At 39.0% G+C, this 15151-nt stretch overlaps 1 protein-coding gene across 3 annotated transcripts in view; it reads left to right on the top strand.

The window, feature by feature from the left end:
* RECK (reversion inducing cysteine rich protein with kazal motifs) overlaps nt 1-15151 on the top strand; it is a 130888-nt gene that overhangs the window by 16660 nt on the left and 99077 nt on the right. For all 3 annotated transcript variants that reach the window (XM_075271091.1, XM_075271090.1, XM_075271092.1), the window contains exons 2-7: nt 2345-2400; nt 5318-5392; nt 9434-9470; nt 11281-11366; nt 13232-13279; nt 14292-14325. In XM_075271091.1, the coding sequence (XP_075127192.1) occupies nt 2345-2400; nt 5318-5392; nt 9434-9470; nt 11281-11366; nt 13232-13279; nt 14292-14325 (336 nt within the window). The remainder of the gene's footprint in view (nt 1-2344; nt 2401-5317; nt 5393-9433; nt 9471-11280; nt 11367-13231; nt 13280-14291; nt 14326-15151) is intronic.

Genomic DNA, 15151 nt, shown 5'->3' with positions numbered 1-15151 from the left:
ACGTTAGAAAGCTTTTAATTGTAACAGGGATTTTCCAGATTTATAAGAAAATTTCTCAAACTAATTGTTATGGGACCACTTCAGTCCATCTCATCTACACCTCAAAAACATCTCCAGAATCTGGCATTTCCTTACCAGAGATACATTAAAAACCCTTACTGTAGCCCTGATTCACTCTTGACTTGAGTACTGTAACTCCTTACTAATTGGTCTTCCCCTTACTAAACTCTCTCCTCTACAATCTATTCTGAATTCAGCAGACAGGCTCATTTATCGGTCTAAACGCTACAGCGATGCCTCCGGTCTGTACCAGTCACTACATTGGCTACCCATTCAATACAGAATACAAAATATTCTTATCACCCTCATCTAAAAGGCTCTCCATAATCCTGAACCTCCCTACATTTCATTTCTCATCGCGACCCAATCCATGCTAGACTAACATCCTTTTTTATCAGAACATCCCTCTCTTGTATTCAATACTTCACCCGTGTTGCACCACTTCTCTGGAATGCTGTACTCCAGACAATTAGATTAACTCCCAATTTCTATAGCTTCAAGCACAAACTAAATGCACATCTTTTCAGAAAGGCCTATCACAATTCCTAAAGTAAACCCTTCCATAGTTAAATTCTGTAAAACGAACCTTCCTCTATTCACGCTCCCACATTACCCCATAGGATATGATGCTGTATCAGATTGTAACTTTATATGATATTAAAGAACACTTACTGGTGACTGCTCATACCACTTTATTTATGTGTAATGAAAGTAACCTCTATCACAATTAACGTTGAACCACTGTATAAGCAATGCTTCCACCGATTCCGCTACCTCTTCTGATCCCCTGATCTTTATAAATTGTAAGCTCTTGTGAGCAGGGCCCAAAGTCCCATTGTGTGTATTCACTATTACTCTATAAAGTATCTTTTTGTCTGTACTTGAACTCTGCAATTTGTAAAGTACTGCAGAATATGTTGGCATTATATAAATAAAATGTATTATTAATAATAATAATAATAAAAACTCACAATTTCAATGGAAGAATGGACCCGAGGAATGGAAAGGCGAACATCAGTGTGAAACTAGCTGTAACAGTTGTAGATTTGTTCATAATACTGACTGTCATTTGAATCCACCATTTAGGAAAAGCTGAGAAAAATATAATTTGCATAATAATTTGGAATGTAGTGTAAATACTGTTACCCTGAAAATAATATCTACCCTGAAAGTAAGCACTACTTACAGTTCATTAAAAAATAGTACTTGTAAAAATGTAAATAGAATACAGCAGAACAGATATAGTAGACCCTTCATCAAGGAAAGCAGACACTCCTAAAAGTGTTGAAACATCCCCAAAAACCCGTGAGAATAGCACCCCCAAAAGAAAGCAGACACCCCGAAAAGAATGGGACATTGACTTTAAAGGAACTATCTCTACAAGATGGCACTAGTGATAGACAATAAGGGTTGACTATTGGTAGTACCGGGTTCTCACACACAGATAGGGAAGTCCCGCAGGCATTACTCCACTCCCAAGCTCAAGCGTTGTGGTTGCTTCTGGTCATCTACCGCTACAATTGGCTGCACTGCAACACTGCTGCAATGGTAAGGGACCTGACAGTGACTTGACCTTGACAGGAGTGTCACAAATCTGTTTGAGAGCCCATCCACCATTGCTACTTGCCCACTCTAATTGTTTTGGGTCTAAGCGGATCTGATGAATGGATTGTTGTTCATGGAAATATATAACACATCTTCTGACAAGCCTTTACCCATCTTTCAGAGAAAAAGACTTTGTCTTATTTTTGGAGAAACATATAAAATAAGCACAAATAACATATTGTAAGCATGTTTCAATAATTTATGAAGAAATATATCATCTTGATACAATATTGCAGTTTATAATCTAGAATTAGAAAAGGTTAGTGCTTGTCAAGCTGATCAAACGCTAAACACTATTTAACAATTTTTATCTTTCAACAGGAACAAGTTTAATGTTTGATCATGAAACTTATTTTATGAAATGTAATCTGTAAATGGACTGACATTCGCTATTTGAGTAGGTTTGTAACCCAAACTATATTTTGGGCACATTGAACACAGCAAAGTCATGTTTGCATTTTCAGTATGATGGCACATACATAGGCGCATATGGTTCTAAGGGAAAATATCTCCATGGGGCATTACAAGATTTATTTTCAATTACTTATCAAAAACATGTATTTTATATTCAGAATAAATAACTGCAATTATCCTTCCTGTATTGTAATATTTGTTTTTAATACGTATCGTAGATTTGCATGGTGAATGCATTAAAAATTATTTTTGTCTTCGCTTGTAGATTCATCATGCTGCTATCAGGCAAAGGAACGGACATGCCGTGAAACCTGTGAACAGGTAAATAACCTGACCGTTTTTCCACATTTTATTGTTAGGTCACCAAATTATGCAGACATAATTTAGACAGGGCAAGAGAGTGATTATATAAGTATCAGAAATTCTGGAATGATATGACCGTGTTTATGAAGTGGGGCTATGTGGGACTCAATATTTGAACAAATAGAGAAAATATTCCCTCTACAGTCTCATTAGGCCATTGACCATTCAAGGTAAATTACTGAATTACATCTGAATAATCTAATTTAAAGAGGTCCTTTCAACACCTCCACTAGCTACACTTAATAGCATCTGTTATCTGTTGAATTTTAGCTCTATCCCTCAGTACAGTTAATTTTATTGCCTGATATGCTATTTAGGTTCTGTGTTTTTCAGGTAGGCGGCATTGAGCTGGAGCAAGCAAGGGGATGAGATTCAGAGCCCCAATTAGAGGTAGACAGTGTCAGAGCTCAGATTCAGTATTAATATCCCTTTTGTGTCAGTTGGGTATAAAATCACATTTTGTGATAGGAAATTTTATCGGCACGTGACCTGATTCTAATATTAAGACTAACTTTTGTTAAAGTAATGAGCAAGAAAATAAAAACTGGGGATTTTGTTAAAGTAAAACAGAAAAATATATATTGCTTCATAGCTGAATACTGCTGCTGCAAAAACGGGCCCCAGAACCAAAGATGGTGCTAGGGGTGACCATATAGTGATATATAATGCCTTTATACAGGGCAATACAGACCAATTAAATACATACAGAAAACATTTAGTGACTTACAGGTGACATCTTTGACTGTAATTTTTCATATTTCCCATCTTTTCCATATTATATTATATATCTATATATATAAAATGCAAAATCTGTAGTAGCCTGCTCTATACAAATCCACAGTTCTGACCCGATTTAGGTGAAATTTGGCACGCCCCCTCTCCACCCACAGGAGCAGAATACTTTACATTAAATTGGGGCCCCCAAAGTTAGGCCCTATACGTATAATGGGATAAAGTGAAAGTGCTGAGGGGAAAACAAGTTGTGACAGAATTATAACGGATTATAGGGGCCACACGGTGGCTCAGTGGTTAGGCACTGTAGCTTTGCAGTGCACCAAGGGCATAAAACCATCTGCAAGGAGTTTATATGTTCTCCCCGTGTTTGCATGGATTTCCATCCCATAGTCCAAAAAAGACATACTGATAGGGACAAAGGTACATTGTGAGCTCTATGTGGGGCTCACAATCTACATAAAAAAAAAAAAAAAAAAAAAAAAAGAATAACGGATTATAGCAACGGCGCCAAAGAGTCGCTTCTCAAAGGGCTGCCCCACCACACACAACTCACAAACACCACATAAACCTCACAAAAACAGCACAAATCGCCCCACAAATACCACACCACCACCCCATAAATACTACACACACACATGCACGGTCCACACACGCACGCAAACACACTCAGATGGATCAGCATGAAGCAGAGCATATGCGTACTCACACACAACTACTGCACGCATGGACACTGCGCACGCACAAACATATGGATCACATGCACACATACACACATGCATATACACAGACCACACACGTGCACACACACATACACGAATGCACGCACTGACAAAACAAGTCTGGTATCCTTAGTTGCTGCTTGAACACTACAGTATTTTTCATGGGCCTCCGGGCCATGGATTTGGCGGTTCCATAGACTTCTTTGTGCACAAAGCTGTGAATTTTTCAGGCTCCATAGAAGTCTATGGAGCTGCAGAATCCATGGCCTGGAGAGGCACAAGGTCAATCTCTTAAATTAGCCAGCATTAATTTGGAGAGCCTGTACTGTTTGTACTGTTTGTATCCTTCTCTTGTGTTGCTTTGGTTTCCTTTTTGTTTTCTTTTGGGTCTATTTCAGACCCTGTTGTATTGTTAAAATCTGCAATAAAAATTTGAATTGAAAAAAGAACAATTTGTCCCGCAAACATTAATACCTCATATGCCTCTGAGAGCAGAAAAGTAAAAAAGTTATGGTTATGGAGTTTGGAAGGGGGGAGTCAAAAACAAAAATTGAAAAATGCCCGCGGCGGGAAGGGGTTAAAGGACATGACTGGTGACGGCTCATACAGTTTTATCTTTGTGTAATGACAGTAACCTCTTACAAAATTGTCTGACCCCTGTATAAGCAATGTTACCTCCGATGCCGCCCCTGCTACCTCTTGTGTCACCCCCTCTACCTCATAGATTGTAAGCTCCAGCGAGCAAGGCCCTCAGTCCCATTGTGTGAAGTGATTATTTCCTTGTAATGTATCTTTTTTGTCTGTACTTGAACCCTACAATTTGTAAAGTGCTGTGGAATATGTTGGCACTATGTAAATAAAATGTATTCTTATTATTAAAATGGACATCTTTATTTCCTCACCAAAATTGACTCAGCATACTAAGACCTCGTTCACATCTGCGTTTGGTAATCCTTTCAGGGAGTTCACATGGGGACCCCCCTGAACGGAATACCGAACGCATTTGCAAGCGGTGTGCAGTGAAAGCACACAGATCCCCCATAGACTATAATGGGGTCCATGTGCTTGCTGCAAGATCTCCGCAGGGAACACGCGGACAGGAAAGTAGTTCACAATCTACTTTCCTATCCGCATGATTTGTGCGGGCAGTGCACAGCAAGCACACAGACCCCTTTATAGTCTATGGGTTCCGTGTGCTTTCACTACACACTGCTTGAAAATGCGTTCGGTAGTCCAATTTAGGGGGCCCCCTGTGGACTCCCTGAACGGATTACCAAACGCAGATGTGAACCAAGCATAAGAATTTTTTTTGAAAGACCATGTTCTGAAGAAAGAGAACATTGATGCTAGCAGTGAATATATTCACAACTATGTTGCATTGACCTCATCTTACCATTTTTATTATGCTTATCTTTTTGTAGATTTTGTTATCAAAAAGTGAGTCACATCAAAAACATTTATTGCAAAGGGCTCCGGATTATTGTCCTTCATCAATGGTAAGTAACATAAATAAATAGTTACAAAAGTATCAGTTTGTAGTCTCAGCATGTTTGTTGTCTCTCAGTAACTTTATTGGTGTTGTGACCCATATGTTTACCATCGACCAGATCGCAGTACCAAAAGAATTGTACCAAACACTGACACAACACATACACAAAGTGATCAATAAAGTTTACATTTGACCCTGTTCCTGTCCATAACTGATCTTGATAGAGTATAATACACTGACCGCATCACTAGCAATATCCGTTACGTGCTAAAATTATAGCAATGACCATTATTACTAAAGATGAATGTATAAAACACTTCTGACAGGCGGAAAAGTTCTATTAGCCGGTAACACGTTTTCACCCGTTGAATGCCACCACATAAAATTCCAGTTTTTGCTGATTTTTCCAGATTTATAACTTATTATGGAACAAAAAATATTACTTGTCTTATGTTATGAGTGTCTTATCGGTGTTTTTGAAAAGACGAGCTCTTGTTATAGTTGATCTTTTTGTTCACCATTACCTATTATTTTAAATGTGTTTTGTGTGTGAATGTATAATTGGATAGGAATGTCCTATCATGCAAACCCTTTTTTTTTTCTGAGTAACACGTTGGAATAGCCTTAAGACAGGCTATTCTTCTCCTACCTTTCGTTGTCTTCTCTGCGCCGACGTTCTGTAGGAATCCCGGTTTTTGTCAGTATGCAAATGAGTTCTTTTGCAGCACTGGGAGCGGGCCCAATGCTGCGAGAGAACTCTCTCCAGTGTCGCCTCCATCTTCGTCAGTAACTTCCTCGTCACCCGTCTTCTTCCGGTGCAGGTTTCAGACTTCTAGGCCTCTGGCAAAGCAGACTGCACATGCTCACAGGACACGAGAAAATGCCCGCTTACAATACTGTGTAAGCGGCCATTTTCTCGTGGCCTGTGGGCATGCACAGTCTTCTCTGCCCGAGGCCTAGAAGTCTGAAATCTGCACCGGAAGAAGACGGGTGAAGAGGAAGTTACTGACGAAGATGGAGGCGACACTGGAGAGAGTTCTCTCGCAGCATTGGGGACACCCCCAGTGCTGTTTTAGTGCTAGGGCCCGCCCCCAGTGCTGCGAGAGAACTCATTTGCATACTGCCAAAAACCGGGATTCCTACAGAACGGCGGCGCATAGAAGACAATGAAAGGTAGGAGAAGAATAGCCTTTCTTAATGCTATTCCGACGTGTTACTCAGAAAAAAATGGGTTTGAAAGATAAGATCCCTTTAAGTTATTTTCTCTGATGAAGCCCCCTACAAACTGTTTGGGACATTTAAAATAATGATTGTCCAGAAAAGAAAAAGCGAGTACTGCTATGATTCCTATGCTGTGCTAACAGTATTGCATACTAAGACCTTTTATGTTTGGGGTTGAAGGGAGTGGGATCACTCAAAATTTTACCTAAAAACATTGCCATAATCAAAGCGTGATATTTAAGCGATTTTTCTAGGAGGATTAACATGAGCAATGCTTTTTCCATCATGATGCTGCACCATATGACAAGGCAAAAGTGATAACTAATAGAGATGAGCAAATATGTTCAATTGAATACCTCTGGCGCATTGTTCCCGGCATCAGGGAGGTGGGAGGGGCCGTAAAAATTTGCTGCCCCGGAAGTGTTTATACACCAGGAGCTAATGCATTGGAGGTATTCGATTGAGCATATTCGCTCATCTCTAATAACTAAATGGCTTGGTAAACAAAACATTTAAATTTTAGGTTCATGGCCAAAAAACTCCACAGTCCATCTCAATTGTATCGAAAACCTTTGGTCAGTCATCAAAAAGCAGATGGACAAACAAAACCACAGAAATTGTGCTAAATTTAAAAGCACTCATTAGGCAAGAATGGGTTGCCATAGGTCTGGATTTGACCCTGAAGCTGATAACTAACATGCCAGGGTGAATTGCAAAAGTCTTGGAAAGTAAGGGAGAACACTTTAAGTATTGAGTCTTGACATACGCTTGATGTATTTGCCAATAAAAGTTAAAATGTTTTGAAACATCTAACAATAAAGACAAACTTTGTGAAAACTAAAATGTGTCAGTCTCAAAACTTTTAGCAACTCTTTCATATACAGGTGGTTAAAATAACTTTTCTCCACTCATAAACAACGTCCACTGGTTGGATCTGGTTCCCTGGTACTTGGACAGGATAAATACAGTATATGCTAGTATTTATTAGTGTCCACGCATATATTTGTATATATATGTATACTAGCATCTGCCCACAACTTCGTTTGCGTGTTGTTGGCGTCAATGAGCTCCAGTGTTTCAGCAGCTCTCAAGCTGTTCTGCTGCTGAACTTGTTCCTCGCGCCGCCGGCATCTAAGTAGCTCCCTGGGGTGCCATATAATGAGCATGTTGTTGGCGTGGATAATCCACCTGTTCTAGCGTGTCGGCAGCCCTCAAGCTGGCCTGCTACTCAACTTATTCACACCGTGCTTGTGATTGTTCCAGCATCTCAGCAGCTCGCTGGGGTGCCATATAATGAGTGTGTTGTTGGCATAGATGATCCGCCTGCTCCAGCATTTCGGCTGTTTTAAGAGCAATTTGACACCTAGATTGCTCAATATCCCTGAGCTCCGCTTGAGGAAAAATTTGTTGACTTCTGGATACATTCATAGCTCTCGTTGTTTGAGAATTTTAAACATGTCGGGAAAAAGAAAATCTAATTTGTCGCAAAATTCTAAAACTGCCATTTGGATTAAATGGGTTTTCCCATCTCAGTGTGTATGCAGATTCTATTACACAATGGACTCAGTGTTATTTGTGTGTTTACATAGAGAGATGACAGACCTGGCTTTATCAGCAAACTCCAATTAGTGAGATAATGCTGCTGGCAAGAGCAGTTTAAAGGGACTCTATCAGCAAAATTATGCTATGAGCCCCACATATGCATGAATAGCCTTTAAAAACGCTATTCAAGCACCACTAATCTAATTTTAAACCCCCCGCCCGTTTTAAAATAAAACTATAAAAACATATATGTAAATCATACCTGAACGTGCACGTTGGGCGGTCATGCATGATCCGACGTCATCTTCGGTCCCTCCTTCCTCTTCTTTCTTCTTCCAGCGACGTATAGCCTGTTCTCGCTTTTCTCCGCCTTCATCTTCTGTTTTTCCGGCGGGTTGTGTTTAAATCCCACGCTACTGCGCACCTGCCACCACCATTTTCGTTGTAGTTTTAAGTATTGTTAGAACTACGCGAGTATGCGCAGTACGCTCACGAACGTCTTCATAACCGGAAGAAAAGAAGATGAAGGCGGAGAAGAGCCAGGACAGGAGGACGTTGCTGGAAGAAGAAAGAAGAGGAAGGAGGGACCAAAGAGGAAGGAGGGATCGTGCACAACCGCCCAGCGTGCACGTTCAGGTATGATTTACATATATGTATTTATAGTTTTATTTTTAAATGGGCGGGGGGTTTAAATTAGATTAACGGTGCCTGAATAGCCTTTTTAAAAGCTATTCATGCATATGTGGAGCTCATACAGCATAATTTTGCTGATAGAACCCCTTTAATATAGTATATGAACATAAATTCATAACACGAAGCCATGTCCCATTTACTGGGATAAAAAGTAGCCTATGTGTTAATCGAAGTTACAAACTATCTGTGCCAAATTTCATCCAAATCCGTTCAGCCGTTTTTGCATGATCGAGTAACAAACACACAAACATACAAACTTTCCCATTCATAATATTAGGATAGGATAATGTATATTTCCAAACTGTACAGACCTAATCTTTGTAGCCTCTTATGATAAGAGAGAGCTTCCATTCAATTCAATAATTTAGATGCCCACCTTTTGAGCCCCATGTAGCTCTCCTACATCATTTTTAGAATGTGGATGCCGAAGTTGAATTCCATAAACTGAAAATGCAAAACTGAAAAAGTTGCGAGAGCTGAGTTTTCTTGATTTGATATTTCAGTATAAAATATTCATCATCAGTTTTATATTTCTTTGTTGTCGAATTGTCATTTCTATGATAATGGTTGTTTTTATCTTTTTTATTTTCAGACGGAATTTTGGAATTGCATGAACTCTTCATTACCTGGTAAGAGTAAAATCTTTCTGCACTTTGATATACTATACTTTTAAAAATAATTTTGATAAAATAAATGCCATAATAATTTTAGTTGTATATTTTGAATGTGTTTTTTAGTGAATTCAGCTGACAGTAGAAAGAAATCCTAAGCAATTTCAGACTTTTTATTAATACAGTTCATGTGTAGTTCTACATTGCATGTCATCACTAATTCAATTAAATAACATTTTTCAGTGGTATATTTATTGAAAGAATGTTGCCTTTCAGCTACTGTGCACAACTATTATTACTCTCCTGAGGCTTTCTTTATTACTGCTGAGCTTAAAGAGGACCTTTCATGTCCTCGGGAACATGCGGTTTTATATACCGCTAGAAAGCCGACAGTGTGCTGAATTCAGCGCACTGACGGCTTTCCCGTTATATGCCCAGGGGCTGAAGATATCTGTGCGGTTATCACAGCAACGCTCTCCGCTCAGTCAGAAGGGTGTTCCTGACATTCTAGTTGGGGTGTGAGGAACACCCTCCTGACTGTACTCGTCCATAGATTAGTACTGGGGGGCGTTCTTCACAGCTTAGCATCATGGCTGGGGGGTAAGGAACTACCCCTCAGACAGTACAAGGCTACGGACAGTACTGTCAGGAGGTGCGCTCCTCACAGCCCAGCTAGACTGTCAAGAGCGCCCTTCTGACAGTGGGTAGACATTGTTGCTTTTATAACAGCACAGATATCTCCAGCCCCGGGGCACATAATGGGAAAGCCAACAGTGTGCTGAAATCAGCGCAATGTCGGCTTTCTAGCGGTATGTAAAACCGCATGTGCCGGAGGACATTCATGTATTTGATCGTGGGAAAGAGGGGTGATTTGAACTTTAGTATTTTTTTTTCTACTTCTAAAACTTTTTTTTTTTTTTTTTTCCTTCTTTTACTTTTATGATCAGACCCCTTACAGACCTTGAAACCTTGGGGGTCTGATCGCTCATACTATTCACTGCAATGATCATCTAGAGACAAGGGGAAATATGATACCCTTTGTGCAATGTAGACCCCCTAGTTTGCTTCCTATACTTTGACTCCTGTATTGCTGACTCATTTCTCCAGACAGTGACCCAACTGATGATGTATAGCGATAGCGACATGGAAACTGCTCCCTTTTCACCCTTCCCACTCTTTTTTTTTTCTTCTCCACATTGTCTCCCCTCTCCTTCCCTTTTCTCATGTTTCATTTCTTCTTCTCAGTAATCTTTTTCTGTTTTCCTCTTGCTTGTACTATTTTGCAGAAGAGACACAAAACTTTTACTTGGAAAATAGTGTGTAGTTTAAATGCAGAAGCCAATGTGTCTTTCCATACCTATGGAGTTAGGCCTGTAATAATGTGTCCTTTCCTTGGACACATTCTCAGTAAAAAAAAAAAAAAAAAAAAAAGCACAATTGAACCATAAATGTTATTCTCCAATTTCACAGGAATCCAGACAATTACTGGGGGATTGGTATTATGAGAGAATATCGGGGTTGTTTGATTATAAAACTCGCTATAGCATTTTGAACTAGCCAAAGGCTATTTACGTCTTTGTCTGAATGGCCTACATATAGGACAGTTCAGTATTCCAGACATGAGATTATGAAGTCATGTGCTAATGTGGATTGTTCTTATGATTGAATAAGGTGTTTAAGGGGAACTTTCAGGTGAACCCTCCATCTCAAACAGTCCCCAGTATGTGCAGCAGTAAGCTATGCCTTCTGCAATAGTATATAAGTACCAATATAGTATGTATTAAATTGCATCCTTACCTTTAATCATTTCCAATATCTTCATGAAAAGGTGCTTCTAAGAAGTCAGATGGTTGGGTTGGCCTTGGATGCTGTGAACTAGCAATTGCAGCAGAGTGTCGACGCACGTGCAAACAGGTCAGATTGCTTCTTTATGTCGTTTTTTTTTCTAATTCATGCTAAGACGGAACATAGTGGTACATTGTCTGGAATGCAACCAAAGTAAAGCCTTAACTGGCATCTGTCAGGTCTGAAATACCATCCAATTAAATAACGGTGTCATGTAGAGGGCAGAAACAAACCTTTGTGGCCAAAAATCAATGAAACTATGCAAATGTAATAATTTTTTTATGGATATGAAAATCAGCCTGCGAGTGCAGTGAGGGCAGGAGCTAGACTTTTACCAGACTTGTCTTCTGACAGAGACTTAATACATGAATCACATGTAAGTTTCAAAGTTTGAAATTGTAGGAAGAATAGAAAACATGGTAAACAGCATATGAAACAAAACACAGTTGCATGGTGATAAAAAAAAGTGACAATAAATGTCAATGATAGCATCATATATCAATAAGCAACATCCATATAATACATGGGGGAAACAAGGAGAAAATAAAAACATAAAATCCAACCTGAATCAGGGGAATAAAGACGGAGAAGTAGCGCTACAATGAACATGGGCAAAAAGAAGTGATGGCTAAGGACTCGTCTGAGGGAAATGGTGGAGGAAATGTGGACTCAACCAGTCATATAGCTAAAGCTGGAGACTGTATGGAAGGACTGGTGAATCACATGTAAAGGGCAGACACTGTGTACCAATTCCAGAGGAATGCTACAGTATTTGTAACAGTCTGTTACAAATCAGGCAAATCAGGCTCCCAGATGCACTTGCTGGCTGATTTGTTTGTTGAAAAAAGATGATGATCTCTGCATTGCTTCATCGGTTTCTGGCTACAAAGGTATGCAGTGCACACTTTTTAAATAGTTTTGTTGTGTTATGTGCCATTGTGTACATATGTATTGTTTTTGTATGGGTTTAAACTTTTAATTGTGATGTTTTGCAGCTTTCCCTTATGTTAACTGTAGGACCCTCCCCTTCCCTGTATTTGGCTACCCCTCTGAGATAGAGGGCTTGGAGCATCGCTGGCCTATCACTGGTCACTGGGTAAGGGCTGGAGACTGGAAGTCTCCAGGGACCGTTAATTCAGTAGCTAGTGTGTGTGGTAGCAGCCAAGAAGCACCTGCTGTGAGTCCTTTACAGCCCCTGAGGGAATAAGAAGAAATAATAAAAGAAACTAAAAATTCAAATCACTCCCTTTCCTCAGAACACATGTAAAAATAAATATAATAAAATAAAGTAAAACTGAGTATACAAACAACTAAAAAAAAGAAACATGTTGGCAGTATATAAATGTAATTATTAGTACTATTTGCTAGCAGAAAAAGGAACCCATTGAAGTCAATGGGAGTATTTTTTTTTAGCACTGAAATTCCACACCAAATTCCTCACCATTTTCCTCCGTGTGAATGGACCCTAAAATGAAATCATGGCTGGTTTCTAGTGCCAGACTATAGAAAGTATCTACAATGACAGACATTCACCACTAAGATGGTTACAGAAAACCTTTTAAACTCTACAAAATGTTAGATTTATATAGGGAATGTTTAACGGTCGGTTGTCTACAAATTCAGATATTAATATGTTAATGGGAAAAACCCTTTAAGGCAGGTACAAGATTCAATGATTGACCAGTTATTAAAAATTACTGTTCCCATGTAAACAAATACAAACTGTATGGGGATGAACAATTATTTTGTCCTCATATCTAGATCCAGCCAGTGAGTAGTCATGATGGTAACTGGTGATTATAATCATGATCATTAATTATAATAATTGTTTTACATTAAGTGCTAATGTATGTGGTCTATATTACATTCTGAAATGTTTTTCTTTCTTATTGTATATATGATCATTCCAGTTTGGATTTTTTCTTTCTTTTTAGGCATCTTCCACAAATGATATTTTAAAACACTGTAGAAAAGAATATGAGGTAAGACATTAAAACCCTCCAAAGTGAGAAGCTACAACAGTTTTGGGGTAGCAGAGTTTAGTAGCTAGCCCTGTGAATTCTTTAGCTGGTTTCTGATCTATAGCACTGAATAGTGGCGATCAATCAAATGACAATATAGGATGGGTATTAGGAGTGTCATAGAATTTGTGACAGCAATGTTGCTGTATTTTTCGGACTGTAAGATTCACTTGACCATAAGACGCACCTAGGTTTTAGAGGAGGAGACTAGGGATGCAGCTGCATGGGGATTCATAGGGCACCTTTTTTTGCTGGGCCAGATATACTTTTTAGTTATACCATTTTGAGTAATATACAAACAAACATGGCAGACAGGGGAAACTAAAGCATTTAATCAACATAAATTCCCCATAATACGGTCAAAACATGGTATCCAAAGTTCAATGATAAGATAGAAAACCGAAGAAAATGAACCACTGGATAAATGTACAAAACATCAAATTTTTATTTGAAAAAAGGACACATACAAAGATAGTTAAAAGGTGACTAATATCACAAAACCATCAGATGACAGTAGGCACATAGAGACGCTAAATGAGCAAAAATTGCTGAAGTAAATGTCACAGGGTCTAGAATGTTCATTAATCTACAGCTAGTATATTAACCTATAAGACAGCTCCCTCTAGTGGAGTATCAAACTCAATAGTGCACATGTCTCCTAGACCAAAATAAGTAATATACAACCAGCATAGATTTCAGAAAAGGAAGACAAAATGCATACACCTAGACCAAGGAGTACAAAGTAGCAATGATCAGTAGTAGTAAATAGAACAATACTAAACAGTCTTACCCATAGTATACAAGTGTATAACTGCCAAGTAAAAAAGTGTCCACACGTCCCCGACGCGCGTTTCGGTGCTCACTGCCTTCTTCCGTCCCCCGTCAGTGAAACATAGCAGAAATGTTTATACAATCAATATTAAGCATGGCATTTGAAATAACTAATTTTTTTCCCTTTTTTTTTCCTTTTTAGAATGCACTAATTAGCTGTGTTAATAGGAATGAAAGTAAGTATTGTCAGTTTACTGTCAATCACTAGAGGGAGGAGTGGGTATGTGCAATAGCCTTTCCTTTACAACTTCAGCAATATTTGTAATTGACCTCTGCCAGCGACCCTTGATGAATCAAATACAAGATGATTATTAATAGGTACAATGTAACTTATTTTTCAACTAATTTTTCTTGCATAGAGAAATATAAATCATAAATAATATGATGCATTTTAGTGTTTTTGTCAATAATACAGTATGTGAAATATTGTAGGTTGAGGGATAAACAAATAAAATTAATTAAAAATTAAAAATAAAATACAGAGTTTGAATGAGAATGATCAAAGATGAGGGCTGCTTTTCACCCAGAACTTGGTTGACTAGGTAATGAACTTGAAAATGAAGCACGTTATTAGCTTCATGATTATATGCCCAGCAGTGTCCCCCCCACAGTGTTACATGCTCAGCAGTGTGTCCCCCACACACAGTATTACAAGGTTAGCAGTGCCCCCCACTATTATATGCCTAGTAGTGCCCCCCCCCATTATTATGTGCCCAGCAGTGTCCTGCCCACACAGTATTACATGCTCAGCAGTGTGTCCCCCACACACAGTATTACAAGGTTAGCAGTGCCTCCTCATTATTATATGCCAAGTAGTGCCGCCCCACATTATTATGTGCCCAGCAGTTCCCCCCCCCTTCCCCAGTATTATATGCTGTCTTCAGACCCCAGAATATAATAATTGGAGGCCCAGGGAAGGTGAATAAAAATAACAAACACTGATACTCACCTTGTCTAACCTTTCCTTGGCATCATGGCTCTGGCAGTGTGCAGCATCTTGAG

This window comes from Leptodactylus fuscus, chromosome 4 (genome assembly GCF_031893055.1).
Source record: "Leptodactylus fuscus isolate aLepFus1 chromosome 4, aLepFus1.hap2, whole genome shotgun sequence".
Lineage (NCBI taxonomy): Eukaryota > Metazoa > Chordata > Amphibia > Anura > Leptodactylidae > Leptodactylus > Leptodactylus fuscus.
This window is presented reverse-complemented; position numbering and strand designations above follow the sequence as displayed.